At 41.0% G+C, this 17214-nt stretch overlaps 1 protein-coding gene across 1 annotated transcript in view; it reads right to left on the reverse strand.

Annotated features, from left to right (window-relative positions):
• Window positions 1–17214, reverse strand: part of DPP6 (dipeptidyl peptidase like 6) — a 689297-nt gene that overhangs the window by 273027 nt on the left and 399056 nt on the right. Inside the window, exon 4 of the mRNA XM_064575688.1 lies at window positions 1427–1521. Within this exon, the coding sequence (XP_064431758.1) occupies window positions 1427–1521 (95 nt within the window). The remainder of the gene's footprint in view (window positions 1–1426; window positions 1522–17214) is intronic.

The raw sequence follows: 17214 nt of genomic DNA on the forward strand, positions 1-17214 counted from the left end.
AGAGACTATGGACTCTGAGAAACAAACAGGGTTCTAGAGGGGAGGGGGGTGGGGGGATGGGCTAGCCCAGTGACGGGTATGAAGGAGGGCACGTACTGCATGGAGCACTGGGTGTTATACAAAAACAATGGATCGTGGATCACCACATCAAAAACTAATGATGTATTGTATGGTAACTAAAATAACATAATAAAAATAAATAAATAAATAAATAATAATAAAAAGAAAAAAGTATGTTGGGCACCTGGGTGTCTCGGCTGGTTAAGCATCTGCCTTTGGCTCAAGTCATAATCCCGGGGTCTCAGGATTGAGTCCCGCATCGGGTTCCCTGCTCAGCGGGGAGGCTGCTTCTCCCTCTGACCCTACCCCCTCTTGTGCTCTCTCTCTCTCTCCCAAATAAATAAAATAAAATCTTAAAAAAAAAAAAAGAAAAAAGTATGTTTACACCAAAAATAAATGAAATAAAAACATTTAGGGAGTTGAATGTTCTTGAAGAGGGGGAGGGGGTAGAGTAGCATTTCCATGGGCTGGGGTATGGGGTCACTAACTGGCTGTGGGACCCTGAAAAGCTCACTCCCCAGCTCTGGGCTCTGGATCCTTATCTGTAAAACCAGGGAGCTGACTAATCTTTCCTGTGGTTTTCGTCTAATGCCTGGATTCTTGGATTTCAGGGCACCTGTCTCCTGATTCACATCAGAGGTATGTAATGATCGTTCTGATTCCGAATCCTTGTGTATTGGACAAGAAAGCAATGCACTCCCTAAAGCTGGAAGTTTACGCTTTATAATGATGAGCATAAACATACTGTAAAAGAAAAAAGTGAATTCTCTTCAAATTGATTTTTGGTGCAGAACTTCAGTGAAGGTTTTTAATAAATATCTTCAGCTGTACATGAACTCCGAATCTTAATGTTACTTAAATCTTTGGGAAATCAGGTTTTTCCAGATTCCAAAGCGGTGGCATTCACATCGACTCAGTACTCGTTTTAAAGAATAAACATCCCTTAATGTCATCAGAGCGGGCGCAGTCAGTGCCTAAATTAATATTCCCTTTGCGTGTGGAGTTAAAAAAAAAAAACAAAAACGAGATTGAGCAAGGCCTCCTGAAGTATTCTCTGTGCATTATTGCAATTGTTCTGTAAATGTCTAAAGCCTTAGGACGTTATCTTCCAATTATATATGGAATGCAACACTTGTTTCCAACACCTGCAGAGAAATGTCCCACATGCTGGAAGAAACTGCTTTCATCTTATTAAATTAGCAAGGCTTCAATTTCACATTATCTTTAGTAGCTCAGGCTGTAGTATTGCAAGTCTATTGCTTCTGCTCAGCTCCTACTAAAAGTTGAAACCCAAAGTCATTTTCTGCTTTATTGACTTGCAGGAGGGAAAACTGAAATTACCCTGGTCATTAGAGAGAGTACTTACAATTTTTTTGCCTTCTATTAACACTGTAGAAACATTTGTTTCAACATTCCGCAGGATCACACTTCCTTTCTGTTCTCTGTAGATGAATTCTTTATCTACAAGAGAGGAAATAAAAAGGAAACACGAGACATTAAGGAACTCAGTAGGCTTCTGATGGACACTTTCACCAAAGGAATCAACTAGTTCTGACAAAAATAGATCCTGTGTTTCATCAAAGGGTCCTTTTAATCTGGACAAGTATATTCAGCTGCTCTCCATACAACCTCACGTGAAGCTTCTCTCTGAATCTTTTCTCCTACTCTACACACTGAGGCATAAAGCACTACGGCACACGCCCATAACGTCTCTAGGACAATCTCGAACTTTCTTGAGTAGAACACACAGAGTGGACACGCAGAGCAGATTAATTAAGAAACTCGCTACCAGAAAGCAGAGGCAATACTTGGCACAAAGGGGACTGATCTCCTGTATCTAGAGCTTGGGTAAAATCTGTACATGCATACACACATCTGCTCACACCTACATCCGTATCCTGCAAGACTGCCTCCACTTAGTCCATAACCTTCCCTGCAGCCCCTGGAGGAGCTGACCATGTCTTGGTCATGCGCATCCTTGTAACTGTACATCCCACCCTCAGCGATGGTGACAGTGGTCCTTGGTATGACCAACCGAGATTTCAAATAGCCCCTTAGGAAGTCAGTAAAACACCTACGCTGATCAGTATGGTTGTTGGGGTACATGTGCAGACATTGAGGCGTGTGTGTACCTACTGTGAATGGAAGAGTACATTTTCTGAAGGACAGGATTGCTGGTGGGGAGGCGGGCACACAATGGGGAGAAGAAATACTGTCTTTCTGAGTGAAGGTGGTAATAGGGAGCCAGTGTAATGGTCTGGGCATCTCACACAATCATTAGTTGCTGAATGAACAACACCATGCAGACTGCATTAATTCAAATGACATTACCATTTCTACTCTTTATTTCATAGAATTACATTCTTTTTTTATCCTGTGCTGCCACTTGCTTTGGTTTTAATTCTCTCTTCTTTCTCCAGGTTAAGGAGGAAGCATAGATCTTTGGTTTGATTTTCCATCCTTTCTAATAAAACTATCAAAGCTAAAAATTTCCCTCTATGGATGGTGTTAGCTACATCTCACGAATTTTGATACACTGAGCTACATTATTATTCAGTTCAAATTATTTCTAGTCCCTCCCCTCCCCCCCTCCCCCGCCCCGCAATGTCTGCTCGGCCCAGTGATTATTTAGAAACATGGTGTTTAATTTGCAAGTATATAAAGCTATTCGGGCCCTCTTATTTTATAGATTTTTAATTTAAATTCACGGGATCAAAGAATACTCTGTACATGATTTCAGTCTTTTGAAACTCATTAAGACATTTTTGTGGTCCATATATGGTCTATCCTCATAAATGTCCCGGAGGCACATTTAATGAAATTATTGATACGGCTGTGTTCCTGTGTGTGTGTGGCTTGTCTCCACTTCTTATTTCCCTCTTTCTTATTTCTGCCTTCCACTTTATTGTCAGATACTCCTCAGAATTTTATTTTCCCTATTTTAGCTGTATTTCTTTGCATTTCTTCTAGGGCTTGTACTAGGGATTAGAATCTATACTCCACTTTTCAGTCTGCAATGAGTTAATAATGTACCACTTCTCAAGAAATCCAGAAATCTGGCACGTTTTCAGTGCACATCCAGTCCCATGCTGTTATCATTGTCATGTGGATTACATCTAGATACTTTACATCTTCCACAAGGTGTCACAATTACTGTTTGTAACAGTATATCGTTGATGAAGAGATTAAGAAGAAAAAGTCAAAAAGGAAAAAATGTGTTTTGCATTTGCCCATTATTTGACATTTCTGATGCGTTTTATACTTCATTAGGATCTGAGTTTATACCAGGTATTATCATTTTCCTATCCTCTTGAGAACTTGCTTTAGGTGTTTGGTTGTATGGATCTGCTGGCAATCAAGTCCTTGAACTTGGTTTTATCTGAAAATATCTTCGGTTAACCTTCATTTTTGAAGGATATTTTCTCTCCTTTTAAATTTAATTTTTAAAAAAAATTTTAAATTATTAAAAATATATTATTATTATTACTATTATTATTATTATTATTATTTTATTATGTTCAGTTAGCCATTTAAGCAGGCTCCACACCCAGCGTGGAGCCCAACACGGGGCTTGAACTCATGACCCTGAGATCAAAACCTGAGCTGAGATTAAGAGTCAGTCGCTTAATTGACTGAGCCACCCAGGGGGCCCCAAAGGATATTTTCTCTTAATATAGATTTCTAGGTTGATAGTTTTTATTTTTTTCTCTTAAAATTTCTTCTGGTCACCATGGTTTCTAATGAGAAGTCAGGTATTAATTGAATTGTTATTTCCCTGCATGCTATTCCTATGCATTTTTTCTTTTGCTGTTTTCGAGATTGATTTGTGGCCTTCGGTTTCCAACAGCCCAAGTACAAACTACTTTTTTTAAAAAATATTTTTATTTATTTATTAGAGAGAGAGAGAGAGGGAGGGAGAATGAGTTGGGGGAGGGGCAGAGGGAGAAGCAGACTCCCTGCCGAGCAGGGAGCCCGATGCGGGGCTCAATCACAGGACCCTGGCATCATGACCTGAGCTGAAGGCGGACACTTAACTGACTGAGCGACCCAGGCGTCCTACAATGCACTTTTGATTGGGCTTCTATGTGTTTACTGTGTGTGATGAGCATCTTGTATCTGCAAATCTATGTCTTCATCAAATCTTTAGCTGTTAATTTGCCAAATATTTTTTCTATTTATCCATCTCCTCTCCCAGTAACTCCAATTGCACATATATTGGGAATCTTGATATTATCTAAGAGTCTCTGATGCTCTGTTCATTAAAAACTTTTTCCTCTGTTCACTTTGAATAATTTCTAATGATCTGTCACGAAAGCCGCTTTGTCTTTCCTTTGTCATGATATTTGACTATCAACGCCAACCAGTGCATTTTTACATTTCAGCATCTATGTTCTTATGTTTAGGATTTTCCATTTTGTTCTTTTTACTGCTTCTGTTTTTCTGTGGAGATTTCTCATTTCCCTGCTGAGATTTTCATTCATTGAAAACATGCTCATGTTAATTCATTAAGCATAATTATAATATATATTTTAAGATCTTTGTCTATCAGTTCCAAAATCTGTTTCCTTTTGGGGTCAGACTCAATTAATTTTCTTTTATGCTGAAAGTGTGTTCCTTTTTGGGGTCTTTGTAAGTAGGGTGATTTTGCACTATATCCTAGACATTATGGATATCAATTTCTGGACACTCTGGGTTTTGTTAATATTCTCTAATGAGTGTGGTTTCCTGTGCTACACCAGGTAATCTTCTTTGCTAGGTGTGAGCCGCCAACTTTGGGCAGCAGCTTTACTCTCGATTCAGGTATTTTACCTGCAGCTGAACTGCTTTGATTCTCTTCCCTGCATCTGTGGCTCACGGGTCAGAGACACCAGTGCGCCTTTGTTTCTATCTTATTAATCTCTGTTCTACCCTGTCTCATTATCCTCTCTTCTTAACTTTTAAGTTTGACACTTGGCTTCTTAATTTCAGCATTTCTATTTTTCTAATATAATCACAACTGGTGCTATACATTTCCTTAATTATGTCTTTGAGTCCACACGTTTCAATGGGCAGTATTCTCATTACTGCTTTGTTCTACACATTTTTAGTTTCTGTCGCAGTTTCTTCTTCAACCTAGGACTTATTTAGAATTTCTAATTTGCAAATGTATGCAAAACATTCTTTTTGTTTTGATTTGTAGTTTGCTACATTTGTTAGAAAAACTTGTATTACTAATTCTTTGAAATTTGTTGAGTTTGGTTTATAGCCTGATGCATAATTCATTTTTGTAAAAGATTTCTTGAGAGAATGGATATTCTCTAATTTTAAGATACAGGGTGCTATATGCGGTCTTTAAATTAACTATCTGGTTGTATCATTAAATTGCCTCATTCCTAGCCTATTTTTTGTGTGCTTCACCTTTTCTTAAGAAAAAAAACACTATACTGAAATTTTCTAGTATGATGATGGATCTATTAATTCTCTCTTGCTAATCGTCCACGTTTTGTTTTGTACATTTTGTAACTTACTAGATGAGTGCAAGTTTAGAGTTTTCTTATCTTCTTGGTGATTTGCAAGGTTTATTTTTAACTGCATTTTCTATCCCTAATAATGCTTTTAAAAATCATTTCTCTTTTGAAGAATAGACAAAAATATAATGGTATATGCCTTAAATTGCACGTGTGAACATTCAGTGCCATAATGTACATAATACCTGAGATGAGCTCGACACAGTGCCTGACCCAGGACAGGCTCTCAGTAGGTATCAGCTGCTACTCTGGTCTCTGCAGAAGAGTTGGAGTCATCTCTGCCTCCTTCTCGTCTCTTGTCTTCAATACTCCATCCCTCGCCTGCACATACCCCCTTTGAAGGCTTCTCAAATCACCACGTCCTCTTGGCTTGCAGTGTTCCTGCCCTGGGTCTGACCGCCACCACCTTCACCGTGGATGCCTCCAGTGGCCTCCCCATGGGACCCGCTCCCTTGGCTCCTTGCTCCCAGCACACGAGGACACGCCTCCTTTTAATTTTTTTTTCCTCCTGAGTCCTTTGGTAGAGACTGCTTTGGCCAAAGTCCTTAGCCTGACGTTCAAGGTCCTTCACATTCTGGCCTGGGTTTCTCTTCCCATTTTAATTTGCCGCCACCCCCCATTAAGCATCTTAAACTGTGTCCCACCTTCCATGCCTCCTCCCAGCCCACGATGCCCTTCTCCCACTCCTGCCAGGGAAGATCTGTCTGGGCTTAGCACAAAGGCATCTCCTTTGCGAAGATTTTCATGCCTCTGCCAGGCAGGATGAGTCCCTCTCTGCTCCACTCCGCTCCCCATTCCTCCTACTTTATGTTCATGCAGACTTGCTGTTCTTTGTTGGCTGTTAGAACTCTGTCTCCTCCACGAGAGAGCCTGATGCAAGGGAAGAGGCCACACCTTTCTGATTTTCTACCCCTAAAACCTAGTATAATTACTGACAGGAAACCAGGTGCTCAAAATGCATGATGCAGTCACCAAATTAACACCATCATGTGTCTGATTCACCAAATATGCAACCTGCATGTGACGCGGTCGGCGGACCCGCTGTGTGAGAGAGACTGCTCTGGGCAGACGAGGTCAAAGGAGGGAGGCATGGGGATGGTGGATTCAAAAATGATACCTTTTGTGCCTCCTGAGATCCTGGTATAGTTATTTTATCCCCTCACTGCGGTGCAGTGAGGTCCCCAGGGGGAGCGCAAAGTGCTTCTGGATGCTCTGAGGACAGGCAAGCGAAACCAAAAAGCCAGGCTCGATGGGGATTCTAACAAACACAGTGAGGTCCTTAGGAAAAGATCTCCCAAAGAAAGTCTTGTGTCGCATCACCCGTTGCTACTTATTTTTCATACGTCGAGTATTCAGCAGGCTGCATTTAAAATATATCATGAATTTAATTGTTCTGTGTACTTCATTTTTCAAAGCTAAATAATTAAAGAAGGAAAGAAATGGCCTTGGTAGCTAGCACAAGGAAGATGATTGCTTTTCATTTTCTTTTTTCCCCAAATCGTGGTAGAAAAATACGTAGCAATGTCACACATGATTTTTCTTGCTCTTCCAAAAATAAGATGAAATTCCAGTCATTTCCTCGGAGTATCATATATCAGCTGACTTCATTTGATGCTTATTTTTGCCTGATATTAATGTATTTTTTAGAAACCTTTCAAAGGTCTTTCCCATGATGAAAAAAATTTAAAATGCATGGCTTTATGGTACTATAGATTCCTTAGCAATCAAGATATGTAGTCCTCATTGCCAAGTAGGACTTGTACATGCTAGTTGGTCTTGAAGAGTATCCTCAATTCTATAAGTATCACAAAGAATTGCTTCAGAGGAATAAACTTTAATCTCAGAAACATAGTGCACATAATAACCGGAGTAAATCTGACTTTTCTTTATCTTCTTTTAATTTTAAATAACTGCTAATAGAAACACTGTTCTATTTATTGCTTATTTTATTTTCTTCTCAGATAGAAATCACTTGTATTCATGTATTCTGATAACACATAGCATACAACATGTTTCCTAAGAAAGTCACCATCCATATGATGGTCATAAAATATAAAACCTGATCTGTAATCCCTACACCCACACTGTTGTCCAGAAATACCATTTCCCACTAAACAAAATCAGTATGCACCACGAATTGGCCATGTTCCCCGACTTAAGGATGTGTACAATTACAATTGCCAATCAGATGGTAATTAGTGTATGCTGGCTACAGTCAAGTTCCACATTAACCACAACATTGTGCTATAAGACATGATCCCAAGCACATAAGTAATTCTATTAATGTTACGAGAAAGTGAGATTTTCATATATAAAACAGATCCACATTTAAAGTCATTACGTTTGGTTAAAAGCTAAAACACTGTACAGTTAAATCTGTGTCAGAAATATCAATACAGACACACATTTGCTTATTTTTTTAGAGTATTTGTTTGCTAGGTTTGTCCACAGAAGGTGTCTAAATGTGTGATTATCTCAGATACTCAGATTTGGGTTTCTAAGCACCATTCTTAGGAAAAAGAGCAGGAACACTAAAGAAATGGGCATTTCTAGATCCGAGGCACACAAAGTACAATATGAACCTAGAAGAGCTCATTGGCCAGGAAGCAAGGAAGTGTTCAGGGACCGATGGGGACACAGACCATAAGACAGAGTAGGCTGCGGAAATGGCCCTAATTCTTCAGCCCATCCTGCCCACAGCCTTTGTGTCCAGCTTTGCCAGGCTCCTTCTCTTGACTGTGGGCTCAGATGCATGCCTTGAATGGGTCACTGCAATAGGAACCAGCAGACACCTGAGGAGCACTTGCACAGTCTGACTTGTCTGCCACGGCTGTGAGACCAACATGTCTGGCCCAGTCTTTGGGCCCCAGGAAGAGAAACAGATGTGGAGCACAGCTGAGTTACCCAGTCACTGCGAAGAGGCCATTCCAGATCAGCCAGGGGCCAGCTGGTCATCCAGCCCCGGAAGCAAATCAGCCAGCAGATCAGCAGAGTCGCCTAACCAACCACTGGCTGACACCCACTGTGTGGAAGATAAATGTTTATTCTGTGTCTCACTGAGGGTATGCAGTTTGTTATACAACACTCTGGTGGCCCTACAGACAAGACAGAACCAGTGGAAGGGCTCTCAGGTCCAAGATGGTAAAATTTGAACATCAGAAAAAGAATACCATAGTTCATTAAAACACACTGAATCTGTAAAGAAGTTCAGGAATCCAGAATGGAACTCCCAAAAGTTAAAAAAAAAATGAAAAAAAGCAACTCAGTTGGAGGTAACTATGATAGTGAGCCCTTACTCCGAAATGTAATTAAAAATGTCTGTATTACCCAAAGCAATCTACACATCCAAGGCAATCTCTATCAAAATACCAACAGCATTTTCCACAGAGCTAGAACAAACAATCCTAAAATTTGTCTGGAACCACAAAAGACCCTGAATAGCCCAAAGCAACCTTGAAAAAGAAAAGCAAAGCTGGAAGCATCGTAACTCCGGACTTTAAGTTATATTACAGAGCTGTAGTGATCAAGAGAGCATCGTACTGGCACAAAAACAGGCACATAGATCAATGGAACCGAATAAAGAGCCCAGAAGTGGACCCTCAACTCTATGGACAACTAATCTTCGACAAAGCAGGAAAGAATATGCAATGGAAAAAAAGACAGTCTCTTCAACAAATGGTGCAGGGAAAACTGGACAGCCACATGCAGAAGAATGAAACTCGACCATTCTCTAACACCATTCACAAAGATAAACTCAAAATGGATGAAAGACCTAAATGTGAGACAGGAAACCATCAAATTCCTAGAGAACACAGGCAGTAACTTCTTTGACATCAGCCGTATCAACTTCTTACTAGACATGTCTCCACAGGCAAGGGAAACAAAAGCAAAAATAAACTATTGGGACTACATCAAAACAAAAAGCTTCTGCAAAGCAAAGGAAACAACAAAACTAAAAGGCAGCCTATGGAATGGGAGAAGATATTCACAAATGACATAGCTGATAAAGGGCTAGTATCCAAAATATATGAAGAACTTATAAAACTCAACTCCCCAAAACCAAATAATCCAGTTAAAAAATGGGCAAATGATGTGAATAGACATTTTTTCCAAAGAAGACATCCAGATGGCTAACAGAAACATGAAAAGATGTTCAATATCACTCATCATCAGGGAAATACAAATCAAAACTACAATGAGATGTCAATTCACACCTGTCAGGATGGCCAAGATCAACAAGACAGGAAACCACAGGTGTTGGCAAAGATGTGCACTGTTGGCGAGAATGGAAACCGATGCAGCTACTCTGGAAAATAGTGTGGAGGTTCCTCAAAACGTTAAAAATAGAACCATCCTATGATCCAGCAATTGCACTACTAGGTATTTACCCAAAGCATACAAAAATACTGATTTGAAGGGACAATGCACCCAATGTTTATAGCAGCATTATGAACAATAGCCAAATTATGGAAAGAGCCCAAGTGTCCATCAACTGATGAATGGATAAAGAGGACGTGGTATATATATATACAATGGAATATTACTCAGCCATAAAAAGAATGAAATCTTGCCATTTGCAATGGCATGGATGGAGCTAGAGAGTATTATGCTAAGTGAAATAAGTCAGTCAGAGAGATAAATACCATATGATCTCGCTAAATAGGTGGAATTTAAGAAACAAAACAAATGAACATGGGAGGGGGGGGGGAAGAGAGATAAACCAAGAAACAGACTCTTAACTACAGAGAACAAACTGATGGTCACCAGAGAGGAGTGGGTGGGGGATGGGTGAGATAGGGGATGAGGATTAAGGAGTTCACCTGCTGTAGTGAGCACGGGGTGAAGTATGGAAGTGATGAATCACTAAATTCTACACCTGAAACTAATATCGCTGTATGTTACCTAGCTGGAATTTAAATAAAAATTTGGAGAAAAAAAAACAAAAATGAATAATCAAGCATCATCCTGCTGTTTCAGTAATGCAAGGGGGATGACACATAGCCCATTTAGGAGGGGGAGGTCCTCCTTTCAGAAGACTGCCAGCTCATAAATGTGGAAGGCATGATGAATCTATGAACTCACCATTCGCAGCCCCCACTGAAACACCTATTAGGTAAGGATCCTCAATGGATGCTAAACCCATTCCAAGAACGTTGATGGGATATTTTCCTGATGCCAAAATATTACTTCAGAGAAAACACACCAAGTCTTGATGGGAAAGCACATGTTTACAGTGGAGGAATTTGGGGGCCACAGTTTCACCCACAAATCCACCTTAGAGTCCTGTTTCACCAGTGGGTCAACCAGATGCTGTAGACAAATGTGTTATATCATTCCATGAGGAAACAGTCTAAGTTCAGGGTGTGGAGGAGTCCATACCACAACTGGCCTAATATAGAGAAATAACTCGGAGCTGTTCTACATTAGCAGAAACTCAAGAGACATAATCAAGTATAATTATGATCCTTAATTTGATCCGAGGAGGGAGAAAAAAAAAAGTCATAGAAGATATTTCGAGAAGGAAGGAGGAAATCTGAATATGGCTTGGGAATTCAATGCTATTAGAAAATTACAGCCATGTTTGTTGGAGAGAATAAATTGTTGTGGATATAAGAAGGGCATATTTTGGAGATGCATGTGTGGTATTCAGGGAGGAAAGAAAATGATACAATTTATGTGTAAATACTTTCAGCTAAAAAACTGATAGAAGGCACCAAAATGGCAAAAGTGTTAAGATGAATTAGTGCTTATTTGGGTATTCACCAAACTGTCCTTTCTACTTTTTTGTTAGTTTAAGATTTTTCATAAAAAAGGAAGCAGAAAACAAAACGACATAGCCCCTAATTCTGAGGAGCCTACAATAAAGTGGGGTGGACTCCAACACAGAAGGCCCCATGCACAGCCCCTCACAACTCGCGTGTCGAGATGCGGAGGCTTTGGTGGTTTCCTGGGCAGATGCTCGCGGGCTTTGCAGCACTGCTGAAGTTAATACGTGGGTTTCAAGCCAAAGGAGCCAAAGCATTCCAAACAATTAAAAATTTAATGTTCTAGGGCACCTGGGTGGCTCAGTCGTTAAGCGTCTGCCTTCGACTCAGGTCATGGTCCCAGGGTCCTGGGATCGAGTCCCGCATCGGGTTCCCTGCTCAGCCGGAGGCCTGCTTCTCCCTCTGCCACTCCCCCTGCTTGTGTTCCCTCTCTCGCTGTCTCTCTCTCTGTCAAATAAATAAATAAAATCTTTAAAAAAAATTTAATGTTCTATACTATTTATTTTTCTGGCTTATATCACAAAGATTGTGAGCTGGGTTGTCTGGGGCTGAAATGGGTGGATAGATGGAAGAAGGCGGGTTATAAATTTTGTGGACTTCAAATCCTGACCACAGATGACACCACAGTATCCACTTTTACAACTTGGGTAATCACACAGACAAGTACCTTCCAACATATACTGAGCCCAGCCTGGACATGACTTGAAAAAGTAGCTATAATTCAAAGATGATGTTTAGGGGATTTAAATTTCACTAGTTTTCATCATAAGATCTGAGATTGCCCAATTTTGTCTTTGATTAATGGACTGCCCAGAAAGCTTTTAAAATCTTTTAAATTTCCATTCTTCTTATGGGGAACAATTTTTATGTGCCTCAACGGAGTCATATTTAGACTTTTAAACAGCTTATTATACTGAAACCCCACTCAAAAACAAAGCACTTCGTTCCATATTTAACATTGACAACCATATGCTTATGTGGCTAAGGAGAGAAACAATTTATTTGTAAAATTAACCTTTTTTTTTTTTTGGAATTTTCTTTCACCTGAATCTATCATAAAAGAAAATATACAGGTAAGGAGGCTTTATAAGGAAAAGGTTTAGGTGGGTATAGAACAAGGAAAGATCAGCTAGGAAGTCCTGTGTTAATGACACGTTTTTAAGGATATTTTTGATTGGTTTTATAAAAATACAAGACTCCTTGAAGGGCTTTAAAGCGATTACAGTCTAATGGTTTTTTTAATTTAGTAAACTTCTCTTAGAGCGAATCAATCACAAGTATTATGAAAAGTGTCCAAAAAAAAAAAAAAAATCTTAAGACTCCGAAATGGGCAAAAAGACTCCTGAGTTTCCTTTGGTAGAATATTAATGCACTGTGTGGTGCACCCCCTGGGCTGTTTGCCTCTTTAGATGTCCACTCCTATCACTGTTTTTGAGCTATTTTAGGACTGTAAGTTGGGGAGAAGTGATAGCCATGCAAAGGATTCTTGCCAGACAGGTGCAAATCATTCCTGCCTGTTGGAGATGCAGTTGGGTCCCCCTGCCCCACCCCACCTCCACAGAAAAAGCCAATTTTGCACCAAATTCACCCCAGCATTTCTGACTGCCTACATGTGTGTCTGTCTTTAATTTTCCTCTTTATATCTTCCTACTTCTTTCCTTAATTCCTGAAAAAATGAAATCTTTGACACATGTCTACTTTACATTAACTTAAAATCATGAGCCTCTTGATTTCTACCTTTAAAAAATTCTTCTTCAATTAAAGATCAGTATGTGCAAGATAGTGTGGACAAAAGTCCACAGATGGGCTATGAAAAAAATGACTAAACTGTGTAAAAAGTGATGTTGGCTACCAGTTTGTCTAGAAATGAAGCAACATGAGGTTAAACATGCTGTTTTTTAGGCCACCAAATTTTATCAAAATCAGTTATTCTTCAAAATTCCTGAACCATTAGGAGATTCTGAAATTCAGTGGTCAGTGACAGATGTTACTTATGTCATTCCAATACCAGAGCTTTTAGTAAATCAGTAACTCTCAAAAAAGCCGTATCACATGGTCTGTGGGCTATGATTTTAATGGAAATGCTAAGAGCTGAGTCAGTGCTGAACTATGGACACACTTCATCAGCAGGGGGTCTACGACTTCGCTGTTTTCCAGTACAAACAGAAGACAGACTTTTTTGAATAACCTGATTGTCAGCAGGCATTATTGCGAGGGCAGCAGAGTACTGGGGAAAGTAAACTCAGGTTTCATATCAATATTATTCCCTCTAATGATTATGATGGGACAAATTAGCAAATAAAATACCTAGAGGTCTAGCTGAAATGACCACCTTACTTTATCTATGCTTCCGTGAGAAAAATCACCTTCTGCTGACAAAGACTCGTGAGTGGGCAGAGAGATAGAAACTTGACAGGAACGTTCCTTTCAAGAAAAACTCAGATGAAAAGTGCCCATGGTGGTCTATAGACCGTTGGGGAAAAGCACGGTCTGGGAGTCTGGGAGTCTGGGAACCTGGCTTCTCTTTCAGGCTCTGCCATGGAGTGGATATGCTGGAAGTGGGCAGTGAAATTTGTGAAGCCCTGTTCTTACAGGACCAGAGCATGCTGTCCTCCTCTCCTTTTTCACACCTGCTAGCAGGGATGCTTTATGATGGCTGGAGCTACAGCAGCCATCTTAGACCCTTGGGTAAGCCTGCAGATGAAATATAAAAGCAAGTTAGAGCAGAGGTCCTACCTTCTGACTCACATGTGAAAGAGAAATAAATTTGACAAGTAAATTTCTATCTTGTTTAAGCCAATATTAGCTTCATTTTCCTCTTGCTCAGAGATGAATCTAATCTGAATAAAGAGGTAACAGTCACACTCTGACTCTGGATTTGGAGTCAGGAGAATCAGGTTTAATCCTGTGGCAGTGCTCTGCTGAGTCACGTTACTTTATCTCTCAGTTGTTCATTTTCCATAATAAACCACCTCATTTGCCTAGAAGGGTAACCATGCTGGTCAGTTGAGACCAGCCACAAATGGGGAAAGAGAAGAACAGGGCTTCGGCCAGCAGCACTCAGGTCTCTGCCGAGGAGAGTGAGTGTGGCTTTCTACCAATCAGGCGCCTATTGTTTTATTTGTGAAGGAAAGAAATGTTATGAACTGTATTCTAGAATTTTGAGTGCGGTCTGTGAAAAGCTCAACTCCACACAGCTCTCACCTCTCTGACTTAACAGCAAAGAAAAAAAACCCAAATGCAAACAGCATGCAGGCTGATATTATACGGAATGGAGAAAATCACGACAGGAAACAATTCTGTCTGTTCGGTGGGGTGGTAGAACAGAGAAGCAAATGATCAGAAGCACCCTCCTCTCTCCCAGGAAAAGTAGGCAGCACTGGGAAGGAATCCTTCACTCCTTCAGACGGGCTCATTCACATCTGTCAGGCCTCCAAGCACCTGATCATACCATGGACACTGGTGGGCCATCACTTTCAGAGAAGATCCGGTGTGAGTGACAACTGTGAGACGTCAAAAGTGGATCCCTCCTCGTGGAGCGAGGCTGCCTGGGTCCGTCTGCTTGGGCAGGACGGGAAGTCTGAGGTGATGGTGCGGGCGGCTGGCCCTGCCAAGGAGAACAGCTCAGCATCCCGTGCCCGCTGGCCAGGCTGCTCCACCAGGTGAGGGGCCTCAGAAGGTTACCAGATGGCATCATGGTTATAAATCCGCCTCCGTCTTCTGACCCTGGCCCTGACCCCCGATGCTCTGCGGGGATTGGCAGAGAAGGTCTAGTCAATCAGACGGCCAGAACTGATCGATCTGCAAGCCGGGGGACAGCTGGGTGGTGACTGTGCCCGCAGGGGTGGAGCGCCGGCCACACGCCAGTCATATGCATCTCGCGGTGATAGGCACTGCAGTCCCGCTCTGGTTTCACCGTGAAGTGAGGACCCATCTCTCACGGTAGATCGTTAACCTGAAGTGTACTAAAAAATCCCCACCTTTCCTACTGTGTGAACTCAGGCTACTCGACTTTTCTCTCAATATTCCCATCTGACAACAATGGGGATGTGAACGATACCTCGCTTATAGGACATTAGAACCATGTCCGGTTCAGTTTTAAGTAATACTAAGTATCAAGCACTACCGACACTATTTGAAGAAAACATCCAGCATCTGGGTAATGGGTGTCTTCCTATGAAAAGTCACAGGAGTTTGAAGGAATGCTTTACACATGGAACCTGACAAAACTAACCTGCAGATCAAGGATTGCTATAGTCCTTCTATTTCATATATTCCTAATATAGCTGTGTAATTTATCATCTAACTAAAACACTTATAACTGCTTTAATAATCACCCCAGTGCAAATGACATAACCTGAATATATGAACCCTGGTTTATTCCCAAATTCAGCACACTCCAGGTGTTACTGCTAAAAAAAAAAAAAAAAAAAAAAAAAGGCTAGCATTGGCAGAAACAAATTTCCGTATTTACCCAAAGTTTTTAAAGTTAAAAATCTTGACTTAATCTCATGGATGTAAGTTTCTTTCTAAAGTCTTTGAGACAAGAGGATAACTAAACTTGAATTGTCAGTTCCGTAAATCTGACAATTTTATTCCGTGCATGCCACTGATAAAGATTGTAATTTAAGAAAGCAACAAATCAACTCTTTCAAAAAATGACAAATTGATCTGCACTGTAATTTTACAAACATACACAATAAGGCTCAGCTCATCTTTAGGTGATGTTATTGTAGTTATCCACAAAATCGATGAATGGTGTTTCAGGTCTCCCATGGTGAGCTATTATCTTTATGAGTGAAGTAGCGTTCATTTTAATGGTACACATCTCTGTCAAAGGCAGCGTTGCGATCTTTGGCCAGTAATGAGTTCTGTCCTGTTAGCTGATGGGGATGTTCAGCTCAGTTTATAGCTATTGCAAGAGCTGATAAAGGTCATCACTGCATCTCGTTTATTAGAGCTGCCTTTCTGAATAGTGGAGGTACAGGGTAAATGATGTTGAAAATTGTAACTGGCAGTGGAATATGTGTTTACTCTATTAGGGAATGGATTTTTTTTTTAAGTGCCCAAGTTCTATCGCTTTCCTTTTCCCCTGGTCTTGTTTGTTTGCATTTGCTTTCAGTCCATTCGGTGGCTGTGATTCACATGTGTACTCTGCTGTATATTGAACAGGAATGGTACAACGATCAGCTGGGTTCGCCCAAGCAGGCTCTTACCTCCTTGCAACACCGTGGAACTACAAAGGAATATTTCCTCCCCAAACAATATCGTTACACCTCATTTATTCTATAGAATAGAATCACGTCAACTAGATCAACATCAGCAACTCTCACGTGAGCATGGACACATACACATGTGCACACGACTCCCTAACTGGTGCAAAGTATCTGATTTTATGAAAAAACCTGCCCTGGCTTTGCTTATCCAATTCAGTCCACTAGCAAGCTGCTTTCCAGGCACGCTCTGGGCCAGATGCCGCAGGGGCTGCGGACCCCTTAGCGTGTGCTCACCCTGGCCCCAGTGATCGGGCTGGTTACGCCTCCCTCCTGCCTCAAGGAAACCCTCTCCTGGGCCTGTCAGGGTGGGACACGACTTAGTGCCCTCTGGCTTTAATGGAAGCCCACTGTGATTCTAACTGAGATCGGCAAACAGCTCTTGGCTGGGGGTGTTCCTCCCACAGGCTCAGCACTGCTCGAGGAACTGAGGCAAACAGGCGATCGCCTGGGTCCACGCGCAACCTTTGTTCCACTAGCCCTTGGCTCACGGTTTTCTTTCCATGATGCCTGCCTCCTGTGTCATCATCCCTTGAGGGGAAAGACCATGTTATTTCACGTTTTGATCTGTTTTCATTCAGCCAACACACCATAAATATTTCAAAAGAA

The sequence above is a fragment of the Mirounga angustirostris genome, unplaced genomic scaffold (assembly GCF_029215605.1).
Source record: "Mirounga angustirostris isolate CCGP_5_RB_7025 unplaced genomic scaffold, mMirAng1.0.hap1 SCAF_12, whole genome shotgun sequence".
Classification (NCBI taxonomy): Eukaryota; Metazoa; Chordata; class Mammalia; order Carnivora; family Phocidae; genus Mirounga; species Mirounga angustirostris.